Source organism: Hibiscus syriacus, unplaced genomic scaffold, assembly GCF_006381635.1.
Source record: "Hibiscus syriacus cultivar Baekdansim isolate YM2019G1 unplaced genomic scaffold, ASM638163v2 tig00112215_pilon, whole genome shotgun sequence".
NCBI classification, from domain to species: Eukaryota; Viridiplantae; Streptophyta; class Magnoliopsida; order Malvales; family Malvaceae; genus Hibiscus; species Hibiscus syriacus.
In genome coordinates this window covers 1,288,999-1,305,567 of record NW_024063268.1, presented here as the reverse complement: position 1 = coordinate 1,305,567, position 16,569 = coordinate 1,288,999, and the positions used below count along the sequence as shown (strand labels likewise).

Sequence of the window (16,569 nt, the reverse complement as noted above, 5' to 3'; positions counted from 1 at the left end):
GTCTCAAGGAATTTAGAGAAGTAATCCATAATGAGAAGTTATGAGAAAGATGATTTACTCTCTTCCAAAGACTTTCCAATCGAAGAAGACGGATATTATCGAAGCTATAGACCTAAAGTCTCTCACTCTTGATGAGCTAATTGGTTCTCTTCTCAGTCATGAGTTGATGGTGAAGGAAGAGGAAGAAGGTGAAGAGAAGAAAAATAACAAGAAGAAGGTGGTAGGCATTGTCTTCAAATCCACCAATGAAAGCTATCAAGATTCAAGTGATGATGTGGATGAAGATGATGACGAAAAAGAAGATGAGATGGCCAATCTCTTCAAAGAGTTAAAGAGATTCATGACTTCCAAGGAAATGAGGCATGAATCAACCAAAAAGAAGAGTCCTCTGGTGTGCTTTAGTTGTCAAAGAACGGGGCATATCAAGTATGATTGTCACCTTCTAAGAAAGAAGGGATCATCTAAGAAGAAGGCATTTGTTACAGCTTGGAGTGATGAAGATGACTCCAATAATGATGATGAAGTTGTCAACCTATGTCTCATGGCCACCGAAGTAGAATCTGAGGTATCTTCTAACTCAAATGAATTAAATTCATGTTCTTTTGATGAGTTACAAGATGCTTATAATGTGTTGTATTTGGGATATGAGACCATGAATTCCAAATATAAGAAATTAATTTCAAAACTTAAAAATGAAAATAATTTGGTTTTGAAAGCAAAAGTTGATTTTGAAAATCAAAATGAAATTTTGCAAAATGATTTAGAGCTTTAAAAAGTCAAAATCAATGATTTAGAAAATGAAAATTTTGATTTAAAAGTTAAGCTCGAAAGCTTAACAAAAGAAAAAGAATTAATTTCTAAAAACAACTCATTATGTTTAAAAATGAAAAAAATGCTCACATTGCTATTTTCATGGTCATTTGGAACATACTTGTCCCATAAAGAAAAGAAAATCTTTTAAAATTAGACAAGTATGGGTTCCCAAGGGAACAAGGGGCATTGAAACTAACGTCCAAGGATCCAAAGCAATTTGGATACCAAAATTGAAATAAATGTCTCTTGTAGGTGTGTGGGAGCAATGGTGATGAAGATGAAGAAATCAAGATGCTCTAGCCACACTTTTTAAAAGAAATGGGTAACCTCTAAACTTAATGCTTTTGATTTTGGTTATTTGGTTGCTCATTTGAGTTTAAGCATGCATGAGTTTTGATTTTAAATGATTATGCATTGTTTTTAATCTCATGTATGTTGAAAAATGTTTTATGATGAACATTTTAAAGTTTTAATGATTTTTCATAAATTTTAGTTCATCATAATGAATTTTGGTTAAAAATGATTTAAATGCAAAAGATATATCTCTAACAATTGATATCAACTTTTTAAATACTTTGACTTTACAATTATTTTGACATAAATTTGAATGTTTATGCATGTGGTTTAAATGAAAATGATATCTCTCTAACAATTTATATCAAAATATTTTTCAAATGAATAACATTTTTGGAAAACTTTATGCATATGCATTTAATTTCAACAATTGATATTGCATAAAGTATTTTAGACTTGGATACATTGAATTTCATGTGCTACTAACATGTTTGTTATTCTTTGTTGAAATTCAATTTTATTTAAGTGTCAAGATTTTAAAGCTAAATATTGTTTGGAATTCACTTTTTGAGGGGAGCTTTGATTTTTCAAATGATTTTTTAATTGCCAAATTTATCACTTACTCTCCAATGTTATTTTAGAACTTAAAAGATTGAATTATTTTTGACATAACAAAAAGGGTGAGAAGTATGGTTAAAAAAAATTCAATTTCTTTAATGAAAAAGAGGGAGCTTAACATTTTCATATATTTTCCAACAATTGGTAACAATTGGTGTCTTTTTCATTAAACATTTTATTAAGGGGAAGTTTTGCCAAAAACAAATTTTTAAAATGTTTTGTTATATCAAAAAAGGGGAGATTGTAGAACTATGTTTCGATATAAAAAATTAAGAAAAAATGTTTTTGGACTTGAATTGAATTTATTCAAATTTTTCAAAAGATTTCAAAAATAATTCAAAGTCCATTTTAAGTGGGATTGAGCAAAAATTACAAGTAGTACAAATATTGTTCTTTGCAGTATCGATACCACATAAATGGTACCGATACTGTTCATGTAGTATCGATACCATAGGAAAAGGTAGTACTGATACTACCATGAAGGCTCAAATTCCAGAATACAAAATTGGTACAGATACCATGCAAGGGTATCGATACAATAATACAAAGTAGTATCGATACTCCTCAGACAATATCGATACTACAATGCTCCAACGGCTAGAAACGACTACTTATTTGAATTTAACAAAGGTAGTACTGATACCCTATAGTGGAGTACTAATACTTCTTATTCTGGACAACCTTATTTTGCAAAAAATAAATCCCCAACGGCTAGATACGAATTCAAAGTCATTTCAAGCTATAAAAACAAGCTGAGGACACTTGAAGAAGTAAAAGAACACCTATCCAAACAATCAAACACATGAGAAGAATTTTTCATTCTTAGTTTTCCATTCTCTTGTAAATATTTTGTTCTTGTGAGCTTAAATCTTGTAAACACCTACCTTAGAGAGGTTTTCTTGTTTACATTTGCCTTTTATTGTAAAGGGGTTTTGGTTATAGCTAAGCCTGTTAAAAGCTAGGGATTGGTTCTAGTTTAGCCCGTGAAAAACTAGGGATTGGTTCTAGTTTAGCCCGTGGAAAACTAGAGAGTTGTAAAGGTTATCTCTTTGTCCTTGAAAAAGAAAGAACAAATTAGTGAATTTGTTAGAAAATCCTTGGTGAGGAGCTAAGGTAGTGGATGTAGACTTGGTTGAGAAGTCGAACTACTATAAATCGTTGTGCAGTTTTCTATCTTTCAATCTCCTTACTCCCTAAACACAAAACCCAATACAACCCCTCTTGGCGAACCCTTTCGGTTATCGATTCGTGCTTCCGTAAATCCCATTTGGTGCACTCATGGACCTGTTCAAATATAATGCCGCCCACATCAATTAATTGTCCATAGATGATGGAATGAAGCAACATTAGTCGTCATAACAACACAGTGGTGTTGTGAGATGTGGGCATCAACTTGCCATTTAAAAAATGATTCCATAGGTTTATGACCGACTTGAGAGCGGGCGATCTACACGCTTCTGGTTAGGGGTATTTCCTTCGGTGGTTCTCAAATTTTCCAAGTTTAAAATAACGATTGATGACTGAGGGAGTAAACTGGATGAACTTCCCTCGAACATAAATAGAGTGATGGGAAGGGTTTCCCATATGCGCATAAAACTCTCGGACCAACGCTAGTGTCACTGTCTTCAGGTGCCAGGCAAATTTCTCCTAGTTGTATTTTCGGATGACGTCCATCACCTTCGGTCCGAAGGGTTCCTCGTCGACCTCAGGGAATACAAAGTCGTATTCCATGTAGACTTGGCGTTTCTGCAATGCCTTAAATTTTTCTCAGCCTTAGTACTTTGGAAGTACTGAAATACTTGTTGCAGCGGCTGATGATGTGGAAACACTAGGGGTTGACTTGGATCGAGCCATGACAAAAGTAATGGAGAGAAAAAGGATGTTTGATGGAAACAAAGGAGGTTTTTGGGTAAAAAGGAAAAATCAAAGGCAAAAGAAAATACGAAGAAGAAAGTGAGTGGAAGAGAAAAGGTGTAAGAGAATAGTAAAGTAGGTGGTTTTGTGAGAAAAGGGTGGGTAATGGGTGGTTTTCTGGGGGTAAATAAGTAAAAAGTGAGAAATAAAGATAGGGTAATTAATGCAAAAGATATATGATGGGATATAAAGAATTAAAATAATTAAGTGAAAAGAGTTTTCCCTCTCAAAAGTATCGATCAAATATTTTTTTAGGGTTTTGTGTCCCTCCATGTATGGGTTGTAGCCCTATTCTGCCATGCATATATAGACCAAAAGAGATGATATTAGAAAATAAAATAAAAATAAAACACTTGTGCATAATAAGATAAAGAATAAAAACTTATTTACATACATAATGCAAAATTATGTTGCTTAGGCAACAAAATTTGTTCAGGGATGAGGAGCAAACTCTTTGGCATCGTGGAGTAGCGACGCCGATTTATCTCGCAGGATTTGTGCTCCATTGTACACCTTCAGTCTTTAACCATTCACCTTAAGTCTCATCAAATTCTGAGTTAAGGTCTAATATTAATTAGCAAATCAATTTTGAACCTTCACAAACATCCTGGGGCCAAACGAAGACTTTGGGACACTTAAGACCTTTAATGAATGCAATTTTGCCATTTTAATCGAGCACACAACGAAGGGATGAATCCTTTTTCATGGGGATTGATCCTTCACAGAAACTTTTGATCGATCCTTTGGCCAAGGGATCGATCCTTTTTGAAATGGGATTGATCATTTTTCTATAAAAGTGCAGAATTCTCAAGATCATGCATAAACGAATTACCAAACTTCCACATATTCGATCCTAGGGACTAGATACATGCTTGGACACTTTCATACCACTTCATACACGTCAGTATACACCTATATCATTCTTCATAACACAAGTCACAACATCGTACAAGAATTTGGCATCAAAAGTCAAACATTGCATATTTTTTCACTTTCATCACAAGTCACATAGTCCAATTTGCATTTTGGGTCATTTCATGCTTCCAATGAGCCTAACATACTTATTACACTGAGTGTCACTTGTTTAAACACACCAAACACTTCCTTAAGGCTTAAATAAACATTTAGCAAATTTTATGATCAATCCATTCAACAACATGCATTCAACATTATCAATTCAAAAAATCAAATCAATTTATCAATCTTCAACACAAATAATGGTCCACATATAAGCCACACTTATTACAACTCAACATGTCAATAAAAGTCTAGATCCCAAAATGATCCCTACATTGCCACACATGGATTCGAATCACATATGCTTATTTAGAAAATATCTGGCTTAATCACTCCGAGTGCCCACTCCTCGCCTCCGAATCGACTATTAATCTTCTGAAAAATATTAAACAACAAGTGTGAGCTGAAAAGCCTAATGAATAACCAACATTCTAAGTAATGCACAAACCAAAACTAAAGGAAAACCCTACATGCATTCACTCCTCACTTGTTCTTACCTCAAGATTCATATCACCATGTTATGCCTTTATGTCAACACATTACACCCTAAATTCTCATAAATTCCAAAATAGTCACATGCCATTTAGTCCCTATATCCAACAGTAACCACATACAATCATGCACAATTACCTCCTCGGCAAGTCACTCACAATGCACATATTTTAATTTAAAGATCATGGCCTTTTGCTCGAAACACAACTCACTCATTGGATAAATGGACTCCATACAACTCCCTTTTATTTTTGGACTCACTTAGGTCCAAAACTACATTTTTGGAGAAAAGCTCAACACACCAACCTTACCCCGTATTCTTCTCGGAATATAGCTCAATGCACCAACCTTACCCCGTATAACCCGATATCACACACGTATAAAACACATATAGTACTCTTTTCTAGGCATGCCTTTCGTATCCAAAGGTCCCATTAAGAATAAATAGCCAATTAATTCAAGTTCATGAAGAGTGGTTGACAATGATGCATAGTTTTCGCATATACACTTTCAAACTCATTTCGAAACACAATTAGAGATGGTTTTCATGATCAACCTCATAAGGACAGCGAGACACTCAACTCGTCCATGCAAACATTCACATATATAAACATTTTCAAACACACTTTTGAAATCTCTATGCATCATTCACAACACAATTTATGTAACACATCCACATCTCCGATCACATCTTATATCATATTTCATATCAATTAAATGAATTGTTATTGATGCATTTAAACCAGAGTTCAATTAAAGAGACACTACAAACTACACCTTTTTACCCTTGAACATATCCATTCACAAAGAATGAAAGCCACACACCTCGATGGCGAAACCGCACAATTCTACTCCAAACACTTCCTAACTCATTGTCGGATATTGGTATATTAATTTTACTTCATCAAACACTCCATAAAGACCTTAGAAAACATATTAATGAGTCATTAACACTTCCAAAATAGAGCAAAATATTATACTACCAAAACAAAACGAAAATACCAAAGCAATCGAGAACCTTACCGATCTTACAACCAAAGCTTCCTAAAACGTTAGCACCACTTTCCTTCACCTAAAGATAATCAAGAACAACTTAAATCAACTCCTAATCATCACTTAAATCGTCCAAAATATCATCAACCAAAGATGACTCCCGGATTTATGAAAAACAACAAAATTAAGATTGTTTCCAAGAAAACGATATCCAAATCATTTCTAATTAAAAATCTGTTTTATAGGTGATTATAATCACCTATAAAACAACATATTAACCTCAAGAAAAATTGAAAATATTTCAAGAAAAAATAGTTATAATAATACATTCGAAAATCACTTTAATGCACAAACCTCTCTTAAAACAATTGCTCGATTAAAAATCATCAATCACATTAATGGCTAATCGTTGAAGCACAAGAGAACCAAGAAGAAGAAAATTACCTTTGCTGTAAATGAGGAGGATGAACAACAATGGAGATTCCAAAGTGATCGAGGAAGAAATGGTAAGAGAAGAAAAAGAGAAGTTTAATCACAATTGAAGGAATAAATTAAGAAGAAAAGGAAACATGAATCAATAAAAGAGGACTTGAGGAAATTTTGGGAGAAAAGATACAATAGATTTTGGGTGAAAGAAAAAAAAATGAAAGAACGATTAATCACAAAACTAGAATGAAAATGAAGAAAGAATTAGGAAATGAATCTAGATGGAATTTTGGCTAAAGGAGAGATTAAGGTACAGTTAATTTGAGAGGGAAAATACTAAACATAAACCTTGATATAATAAGCTTCTAGATCTTTTGATTTGTGATCTTTACATTTTAGTTACTAAAATCACAATTTTCAATTTATACAATTTAGTCACTATGCAAAATTAATTATAAATTCCCAAAATAGAAATTAATAATCCTAAAATCATTTTAAATCATTTTAGAAATATTCATCACTTGAAAATACCGATATTAATATTTTTACCTAAAATTCATACATGACTACCGACCCAAAACTACCCTGGATTTTGGGACGTTATAGGCGAAGCGTCCTCTACGACCATTGTCCGTTTGATAGTTTATTTTTATGAAAAATCCAATTCTAGATATGATAGACTCGATTATGTTTTGTTTTTACCATGTGATTGGAAGTCCCGGGAGCTGAACCCACGCCATGATATTTCTCGAAAATGATTGGGATAGGTAAAAATCTATCGACCAGGCTCTGTTTTGAAAATCGGACCGGACCGATCGGTTCAACCGGTTCAACCAGGAATCGTTGCTTAGTCCGGTTCAATCTAAACCGGTTGAACCGCTATTAGTGAACCGGCCAGAACCGCTGAACCGTTCGAACCGGACCGGCTGAAAACTGGGAAAAACCGGGATTTTTGTTTTTTTTAAAAATAAATTAAACCAAACAACGTCGTTTGTTAAACGAGCCAAGTCGAACTCTAGTATTGCTGAGCTCGACTCGAACTTGAAAACTTTAAAAGTAAGCTCAACTCAACTCAAACTCACAAGCTAAAAATTATCAAGTTCAACTCAAACTCGAAATATAATATTGAAACTTGAACTCAAAAAGGCTTGAACTAAAAAAAAAAAATTAGAAGCTCGATTGAAGCCTAAAATTCGAGCTTGATTGAAGTGAAAGAATAGTTCACTCAATGCTCACCAAAAGGCTCCATGATTTTGAATGCCGAATTACCTCTATTATTTATAGAAGTTAGTTGTGATGCGCTTCTATGTTTCTTAGCAATGTGAGATTGTTTTGTTCTCATATTTTTACTCTTTAGACTTTTGGGATGCTCTTCTATGTTTCTTAGCCATGTGAGATTGTTTAAAAAAAATTAAACCAAACAATATAATTTTGTTATGATTTTTTAACCCCAAATTTATTTTTTAATTATAGTTATATAATTATATTTATTATTTAATATGTTTTACCTTAAATATTATATTATAGTTAATTTGAATCATTTTGTTTCACTTGATTTTATGGTTTTTAACTTATATATGTTATAACTTGCTTTGAATATGACTTGTGATATAAAAAATTATTTTTTATTAAATATTTTTGGTATTTTTATTTAATTTTTTAAATAATTATGACGTCGTCCGATTCTTTCGACCGGTTAGACCGATTCGACCAGTTGAACCAGTGAACCGATAGAATGACCGGTTTGTTAACCGGTCCAGTTCTGAAAACCATGCGACCAGGTTCAACCATTATGTAATGTCTGAAAATCATCCCAGGGCCATCAACAAGGACACCTTGAGGTAATCGGTGTTAGAGGAGAACTTCACAAGAAAGTAATCATATTCGATATCAATTAGCTTGATCTGGTGGGAGGGTTTCCATATGTTGTAGATTTAATTCTGGTGAGTGTTGTACCCATTCGTCGGCCAAGCACTTTAACGACAAGAGTGAGATCCTTGCTTTTGATGGCTAGATTCTGGACTCTTTCCGAGAAGTTGATGAAAGGCATACCATCCAGTTCACCCACTGAGACATCATCGTCAAAGAGGTCCATTCATGTTCTTCTAGGCTATCGAGATCGGGATGAGAAATGCCCTCGGTATTGCCCATGATCATATCCTTGTAGGAGGCGATCTGTCTTGGGGGACGGGGTGTTGTAATACATGGATGAAGAGGGAAGATATGACAAAGGGTTTAGGGGGTTGGGTGGCTAGACTTCGTGGTGTCGAGCTTTCTTTGGATCTAGGCTATCATCCATGGATCTGGCAAGAGGCGGGAAATCAAGGATGGAAGGGTTCTCAGGGATATTTAGATATTTTCATTATGCACAATAATAAGTAATTATTAATATATTTTTTTAATTTTTAAGTGAAAATAAGAAAAAAATTTACTTTTATTTTAATTGGACAAACGCCATGTCACAACAATGTTACTGACTTAGAGTGACCAAAACAAAAAACAATTTAAAAGTTAAAGTATTAAATTAATAAAACTGAATGCAGAATTAGGTAATTTACTCAAAATATTTAGAGGAAAAGTGAAATGTTCATTATTAAACTCATAATTAATTTATCTTTAGTGTTTGTTAAAAAACTTTTCTAAAATTGTTTTTTCTTCCTAAAAAAGAGCACGTTTTTAAGGAAAGGAATCATAAAAGAAAGAAAAAACTCATAAGGATCAAAGCAATTGTTGAGAAGGGCGCCCACACTCGTAAGAATCATAAATCTGATTTGTTTTCTTTCCATTGAAGAAGAAGAATGCAAGAAGGAAATCAAGTAGAAGAGAAAATGTCGAGAGAAAAATCCAGACGGGCAAATCTTCCTCCTGTTCAAGAGGTATTTTTTGTTCTTTTCACCACTAATTTCAATAATTGTTTTTTGAAATTATTTTGGTGAATGCCAAAGGAAACAACCCATCATTTGCTTGGTAGCTAAGAAACCTGAAAAACTTGATAATTTTGAATGATTTTAACATATTTATACCTGGTCTCGTAGCTTTGTTTGGTTGGTAAGAAAATGTTGGTGTTTGATATTAGTGGATACTTTCATTTAAGAGAAAGAATGTTTAAACCTTTTATTAATTTGATCCGTGGTTTTTTATATTTGGCATTTCTTTCATCTTAGATGTAGGAAATTTTATCTTTGATAAGGCACGTCTTTTTCTTATATAATTAAGACAAAACCATTAAAGAGTAGAGTGTTATATGTGTGTATAAGTATGAGTTGGAGCTTATTGTTATGGAGAAAAATTATTTCCTAATTTAATTTTTTTTCTTGTTATGAAATGCAGAATATTGATAAATTAGAAAAAGTTATAAAAGATGGTAATCACTATGGAGCTCAACAGATGTACAAGTCTATAAGTTACCGGTATGATTTCAATTTCCCAACTTTATGTTTATTTAGAGCTACTAGTTGCTGGAAATGGTTTATTAGTGCATGTTTCTAGGTCTTGAGAGTGCATGTCTGATAGTGTGTGTGCAATTTTTTTCTTCTAGGTCTAGATTTTAAGGGCGCATTAGAAATGCCTGCAATTTCCCAAATGTATGATTTTTTAGAGCCACAGAATGGTATATTAGTCTATATTGCATGGAATCAGAAGCACATGTCGGGTATAAATACATAATTGTTTCCTTTTCTTATATTGGGAGTGTTGAAAATCTATGCCAATGTCACAGTATATGTCGGACATGCCTACTTCATAAAATGAACATTTAGAGCAACATAAAGCTTGTGTATGGTTAGAGTCTTAGATGGGCCTTAACTGGGTAGAATTGCTTATACTTGAATTTTAAGGTACATAAACTTGAGTAGTTTAAGGATGCTTCTTGCATTATTATTTGGTTTTCGATTTTGATTTAGGGTTTCGTATTTATAGCTTTTCATTTCTTGTTATTCATTTCCTTTTTCAAAACTTGCAATTGATGTAAAGGTAAGAATAGTAAAAGGCCTGTTTGATCCTTTTTGTTGCTTTCAAAAGACTTTTGATTATGAAAAATGAATATCCTATTTCAGATATGTCTCTGCTGAGCGATATTCTGAGGCCTTGGATCTGCTTCATTCAGGTGCATGCCTCCAATTGAAGCATGGGGAGGTATTTATTTTCTTTCATTACATTTATCTGGCACTTACTAGTCAAGGTTTTATTCTTTGTTAAATGCAAAGTATCATGAAACTTGATCGTTCACGTTTTACATTTGGCTTTCAAATGAGTTGAAGATGATTGGATGTTAAGCTAATTTTATTTCCTATGGGGTAATCATCAGCTTAGAGTCCGAGTTATTTCAGATAGAAACAAATATAAGATGACAAATTCTGTAATTGCAAGCACTTCATGATTAATACCCTTTACATGCATGGTTGACCTTCCTATTAGTCAAATATAACTTTGGATGTAAGAATGATGACCATGTCTAGGATTATATTATTAGCTATTTACCAGAACACGATATTCTATGATCAAAAGGCAGGCTAAACATTTTCATTTTGGTATATTGATTGGATTTTATTTGATATTTACTTAAGTGAGATTGGGATGAGGGAATTTGTTTTGCCGGTATTCTGCATAGCTATCCTTGCGTTTTCATGGTCCATGACTTCGTAATCACGAAACAGAACTTTTCAGGTTACTTGTGGGTCCGAACTTGCGGTCATGTTTGTCGATGCCCTTGTCAAAGGGAAAATTCCTTGTGAGGAAGAGATCCTGGGTCAGTACATGCCTTCTCTTGTAATGTGATTCTCAGCATAGGTTGTAATCCATGTTACTTGGATGCATCTGAAACTTGAAGGTTTAATTATTTTCAAGTTTTTCCACATATTTGGAGGTTCATATCTCCATATTCATGTCCAGATATGCGTTTAACAAGGGTGTCAGACATGGATACTTGATAAAGAGTCCGAGTTACATTGGTTGTAATGAATACTCCATGGACCCTCTTCTCTTATCCAATGACTTAAATATCTTTTATGTGATAAAAAGAAAAAAAAGAACTTCCAAGTCAATCATATTATTTTATATATAGCTATCGGGTTCATTTAATTATGCTATCTCTATTGTGATTATTATGTAATGCATGTGGCAGACCGTATTCGGAAAATCTACAAGCTGTTTCCACAGATTCCTGTGGCTAGTAACTTAGCAGTTGATGATGATGTTCAACAACTTACTGAAGCTATCGGGGAGGCAAAAGCACGTCTCCAGGGCTGCTCATCATTCTTAAAAGCTGCTATAAAGTGAGACATCATTTCCATATTATATTGTTATCTTGAAAGCTATTTTGTGTTTCAACATCATAGATGATGTTAAGGTTATTTTCTCTTCATTTCTTGATGGTTAAACTATTCAAGGGATCTGCTAATTGTGTGGTTTGATCTGTCATTTTATTTTTTGTTATGATTTTCATTTTATGCATTCACTAGACAATGCCTCAAAATTTACGAGAAGGATGTTTGATTGCTCTTATACCCGTCTAGCCATGTTTGATGTGAACTTGTTGAAAACAGAGCTAATGTAAAGTGAAGTGAAAGGAATTAGTTGGTGAAGTAAATTAAACGAAAACGTTAAAGGAAAAGTGAAAATCTTCACTATCGTATATTCATATAAAACAGGTTACAAGTTTAACAAATATATACAATAGGTGAGAACAAGTATTTAATTTAAACTAAACTACCCATGTAGTTATCTTTATCTACTTAAACCGCTAAGAGTTATTTATCCACTAAACTACTAATATATACAAGATAAACCTTATCTATTTATCTATAACTTCCACTCCCCCTCAAGCTGGGGAGTAAATATTAAAAAGACCCAGCTTAGATGTGATCTCATCAAAGTTAATTCTTGGAATTGCTTCGGTGAGAATATCTGCCAATTGGTTTTTAGTTAAGCCTTACTAATCCACCATTCACCTTCTCAGAGATAAAATATCTATCGATCTCTACATGCTTCGTTCGATCACGATGAACTGGATTTTTCGCAATGCTTATGATAGACTTGATGTCACTTTGAAGTTCAAAATATTGGTTGTCACACAGCCCAAGCTTAGTTAACAGCCTTTGTAACCAGATTCCTTCACAAATTCCAAGTGTCATCGCCCGAAACCTCTACTTATGCACAACTTCGAGAAATCAAAACCTGTTTTTTACTCCTTCAAGTTACCAGATTTCCCAAACAAATGAACAATAACTTGTAGTAGACCTTCTATCAATCAATTCTCCCGCCCAACTTGAATCTGAATAAATTCTCACTGTTTTATCCTCATTTTTCCTGAAAATTAACCCATGTCCTGCTGTCATTTTAAAGTATCTTAGGATTCAGTTCACAACCTCTAAATGTTCTTCTCTCGGGTCATTCATGTATTGACTTACTATGCTGACAGAAAAACCTATATCAGGTCTAGTAAGCGACAAATAGATTAACTTACCTACTAGCCTTTGTTTTGTTCTTTGTTCACAAGACTTCCCATTTTCCCTTCTTAGTTTTAGATTTGCTTCCATGTGAGTTTCTGTTGGCTTGCATCCTTCCATTCTTGTTTTAGATAGTAGATCTAGGATGTAATTCATTTGATTAATGACTATCCCTTCTTTTGATCTTGCAACTTCGATACCCAAGAATTATCGCAAAGTACCTAAGTCTTTAGTCTCAAACTCCCTCGCCAATAGATTCTTCAATCTTCCTATCTCCATAGAATCATCACCTGTTATGATGATATCATCCACATAGACAATTAATTTTTTTTCTTCTTTTTTGATGCCTTTTTTACAAATAGAGTGTGGTCTGATTAACACTGTTTGTAACCTTCCTGAATGATCACCCTTGTGAACCTGTCAAACCAAGCCCTCGGAGACTGCTTAAGACCATACAAGGACTTTAGCAATCTGCATACCTGTCGGTTTCCTATACCACTTCTCACGCTAGGTAGAATTTGCATATAAACATCCTCCTCTAAATTACCGTTTAGGAAAGCATTTTTAATGTCTAGTTTATGGAACACCCAATCTTGATTGACTGCCAATGATAGTAACACTTTCACAGTGTTTAGCTTTGCCAGAGGAGCAAAGGTTTCTTGGTTGGATTGAGTGAATCCTTTTGCCACCAATCTCGCCTTGTATCTTTCAATACTACCATCTGCTTTGTACTTCATAATAATTATCCATTTACAGCCGACCGGTTTCTTGTCTTTAGGGAGATCAACTATAACCCAAGTGTTGTTGTTTTTCCGTGCCATCAATTCCTCTTATATTGCTTTTTTCCACTTAGGATCCTTTAATGTTTCTTTCACTGTTCCTCAAACAATAACACTGTCTATATTGGCTGTAAAATTCTTAAAAGAAGGTATTAGCTTCCCATATGCAATAAATTTATTAATTGGATGATTTGTGCATCTCCTTACTCCTTTCCTCTGAGTAATTGGCAAATCACTATCATCAACCAAGGCATTTATTTCAGTGGGAAAAACTTTATTAACTTCTTCATTTTTCGAGGGATTTAGACTCAGTTCCAACTCTGGGTAGTGTTCATGTTGTGTGGGAGGTCTTCTTTTATAAACAAGTAATTTGTTTTTTTTTGGATGGAGGAACCTTTGGTGAATTTGGCGTTGTTGGCTAGTTTGGTAAATTTTCTGGTTCTGCTTGGTCCGACTCTGGTGGCTGGTTTGGTGTGTCTGGTTCAGCTAGCTGGTTTAGTGGGTTCGGTTTTGCTGGATGGTTAAATGTGAATGGCTACTGGTCAAATGACAATGGCTGTAAAGTAGACTCAAAAAATTGAAATTCATTAGATAAGGACTCCCCTTGAATTTCAGATTTAAGGAAAAAAGGTTTCTTTTCATGGAAAGTAACATCTATCGTAACAAAAAAAAATTTAGTACCCATACAATAACAATGGAATCCTTTTTGAGTTGCCCAACAAACACACACCGAATCGCTCTAGGATCCAACTTAGACATGGTTTTATCATGGTTATGAACAAACACAGTGCAACCAAAGACTCAAAGAGGTAAAGAAGAAACCATGACTTTAAAATTGAGAAAATGTTTAAGAAAAATATATCGTAGACACTAAAACCGTAAAGGTTTACTGGGCATTCGATTAATATTATATGTAGCAATTAAAAGGGCCTCCCAAAAATACATAAGAACATGTGTAGAAAAAAAGGGCCCTAATAACCTCAAGTAGATGTCTATTTTTCATTCAATTATCCCATTTTGTTGAGGGAAATTGACACATGAAGTAAGATGAACAATTTCTTTTTCTTGAAAGAAAGAACCCAGGATGTTGGTAAAATACTCAATGTCATTGTCGGAATGAAATGTCTAAATAGAACTTTGAAATTGGGTGTCAACCATTTTATGGGTTTGTTTAAAGATATCAACAACTTCAGATTTAATTAATTTTCATGAGAAAAGAACATGTAGTGCGAGTGTAATCATCAATGAATGAAATAAACCCCCGAAACCCATGTAAAGTTGCTACTCTAGACGGACCACAAATATCACTATGAATCATGGCAAATGATTTGGACGATTTATATGGAGAAAGGTGATAAATACTCTTGATTTGTTTAGCAAGATGGCAAATATCACAAGAGAAATTTTTTGAACTTTTATTTACAAACAACTATGGGAACAATTTTACAAGATAAACGAAACTAAGGTGACCTAAGAGTAAATGCAATAACATAATATATGTGGAAGGCTCAAGTAAGAAAGAGGATATAGGAGCAAATTGTGATAAGGAACCAATATAAGCTTGAGGCTGAAAGGAGAGGTTAACTGCAAGTATGTAAAAACCCCCACAAAGCTTATAACTGCCAATCACCTTCCCCGAGCATGAATCCTGAAATTCACAACAATCAGAGTCAAATTGGGCAGTGAATAGGGAATTAAATAGCGTTTGCGGCTGTGTTTTCGGTCGCATCGCGTTTATCGCGATTGCAAACATAACGAATGCTATTACGGTCATTGCGAGTGTTGCGGTTGTGAGTTATTTTAAATTTCTCACAACTTACCCTAAAACATAATAATTATAATTATAATTATAAGGAATCATTTTTAATAACTTTTTGAATGTTTTCTAAGTGAAAATAACATATATATATATATATATATAATATAGTTTAACCAAATAGAAGACTTTAAAAATCCGGTAATAGGATAAAATAATTATTTAAATGATAACATTGTGAATACATTATTATTTAAATGACCAAAATTAGGACTAAATTAAGTAAAATAAAAATTTATATTCTAAACTAAGAATTAAATTATAAATTCTAAAAAGTAGTAGGGATGACAAATTAATTTATTCCTTAAAAAATGGGAAATAGGATTGTGAGTGGATTATGTTTTAAACCCAATAAACACTAAAATATTTTAATCCTAAGTCCCCCCAACAACCCCACCCTATTGTTTTCTCCTTTCTCCATGTTTCTTCATGCTTTCTTCACCAATAGATAAAAAAACTCAAAAACCATGATCTGTTAAGCCTAAAAGTGAGACTCAAGTTAAACAAAAGCTTTCCTTCTCCGATTCTAGTGATTTCCACTCCAGCAAGACCCACAAAACATGTAGTGTTGCATTCTTCCTTTTTTACTTTTCCATTATCTTTTTCTTTTTGAATCTCAACATGCATGTATCAAAAACAGAGATTCGAAAAGAAAGGGGAAAAAAACGAGGCTTGACGACGATGAATACAAAAAAAATCTTTCATAAGTTTTTTTTTTGAAGAAACGGTGGAATAACACTAATCTCCTATCTTTCTTTTTTCTTTTTCTTTTTTCGAATCATCCTGTTTTTTTGTTGTGTTCGAAACCCCCTTCTCTCTCTTTTTCTCTTTTGAACCTGTTTTGATGGATTGATTTGGTGTAACGGAAAATAACGGGAATAGTGGGCCGTTATCGTCGCGATCGGCCGTTACCCGTTAAGTTGCGGCTGTTATCGGCCACTATTAGTGTGATTCCGCGTTC

At 33.7% G+C, this 16,569-nt stretch overlaps 1 protein-coding gene across 2 annotated transcripts in view; it reads left to right on the top strand.

Annotated features, from left to right (window-relative positions):
* Positions 1 to 9,264: 9,264 nt before the first annotated feature.
* The window catches only part of LOC120175753 (Golgi to ER traffic protein 4 homolog), a 28,061-nt gene continuing 20,756 nt past the window's right edge, over positions 9,265 to 16,569 (top strand). The window contains exons 1-5 of one of the 2 annotated variants that reach the window (XM_039182312.1): positions 9,265 to 9,443; positions 9,898 to 9,977; positions 10,623 to 10,701; positions 11,233 to 11,314; positions 11,690 to 11,840. In XM_039182312.1, coding sequence (XP_039038243.1) covers positions 9,366 to 9,443; positions 9,898 to 9,977; positions 10,623 to 10,701; positions 11,233 to 11,314; positions 11,690 to 11,840 — 470 coding nt within the window. In that variant the 5' untranslated portion in view covers positions 9,265 to 9,365. Of the gene's footprint in view, positions 9,444 to 9,514; positions 9,535 to 9,897; positions 9,978 to 10,622; positions 10,702 to 11,232; positions 11,315 to 11,689; positions 11,841 to 16,569 lie in introns of those variants that run through there. The other variant, XM_039182313.1, reaches the window with a different exon arrangement.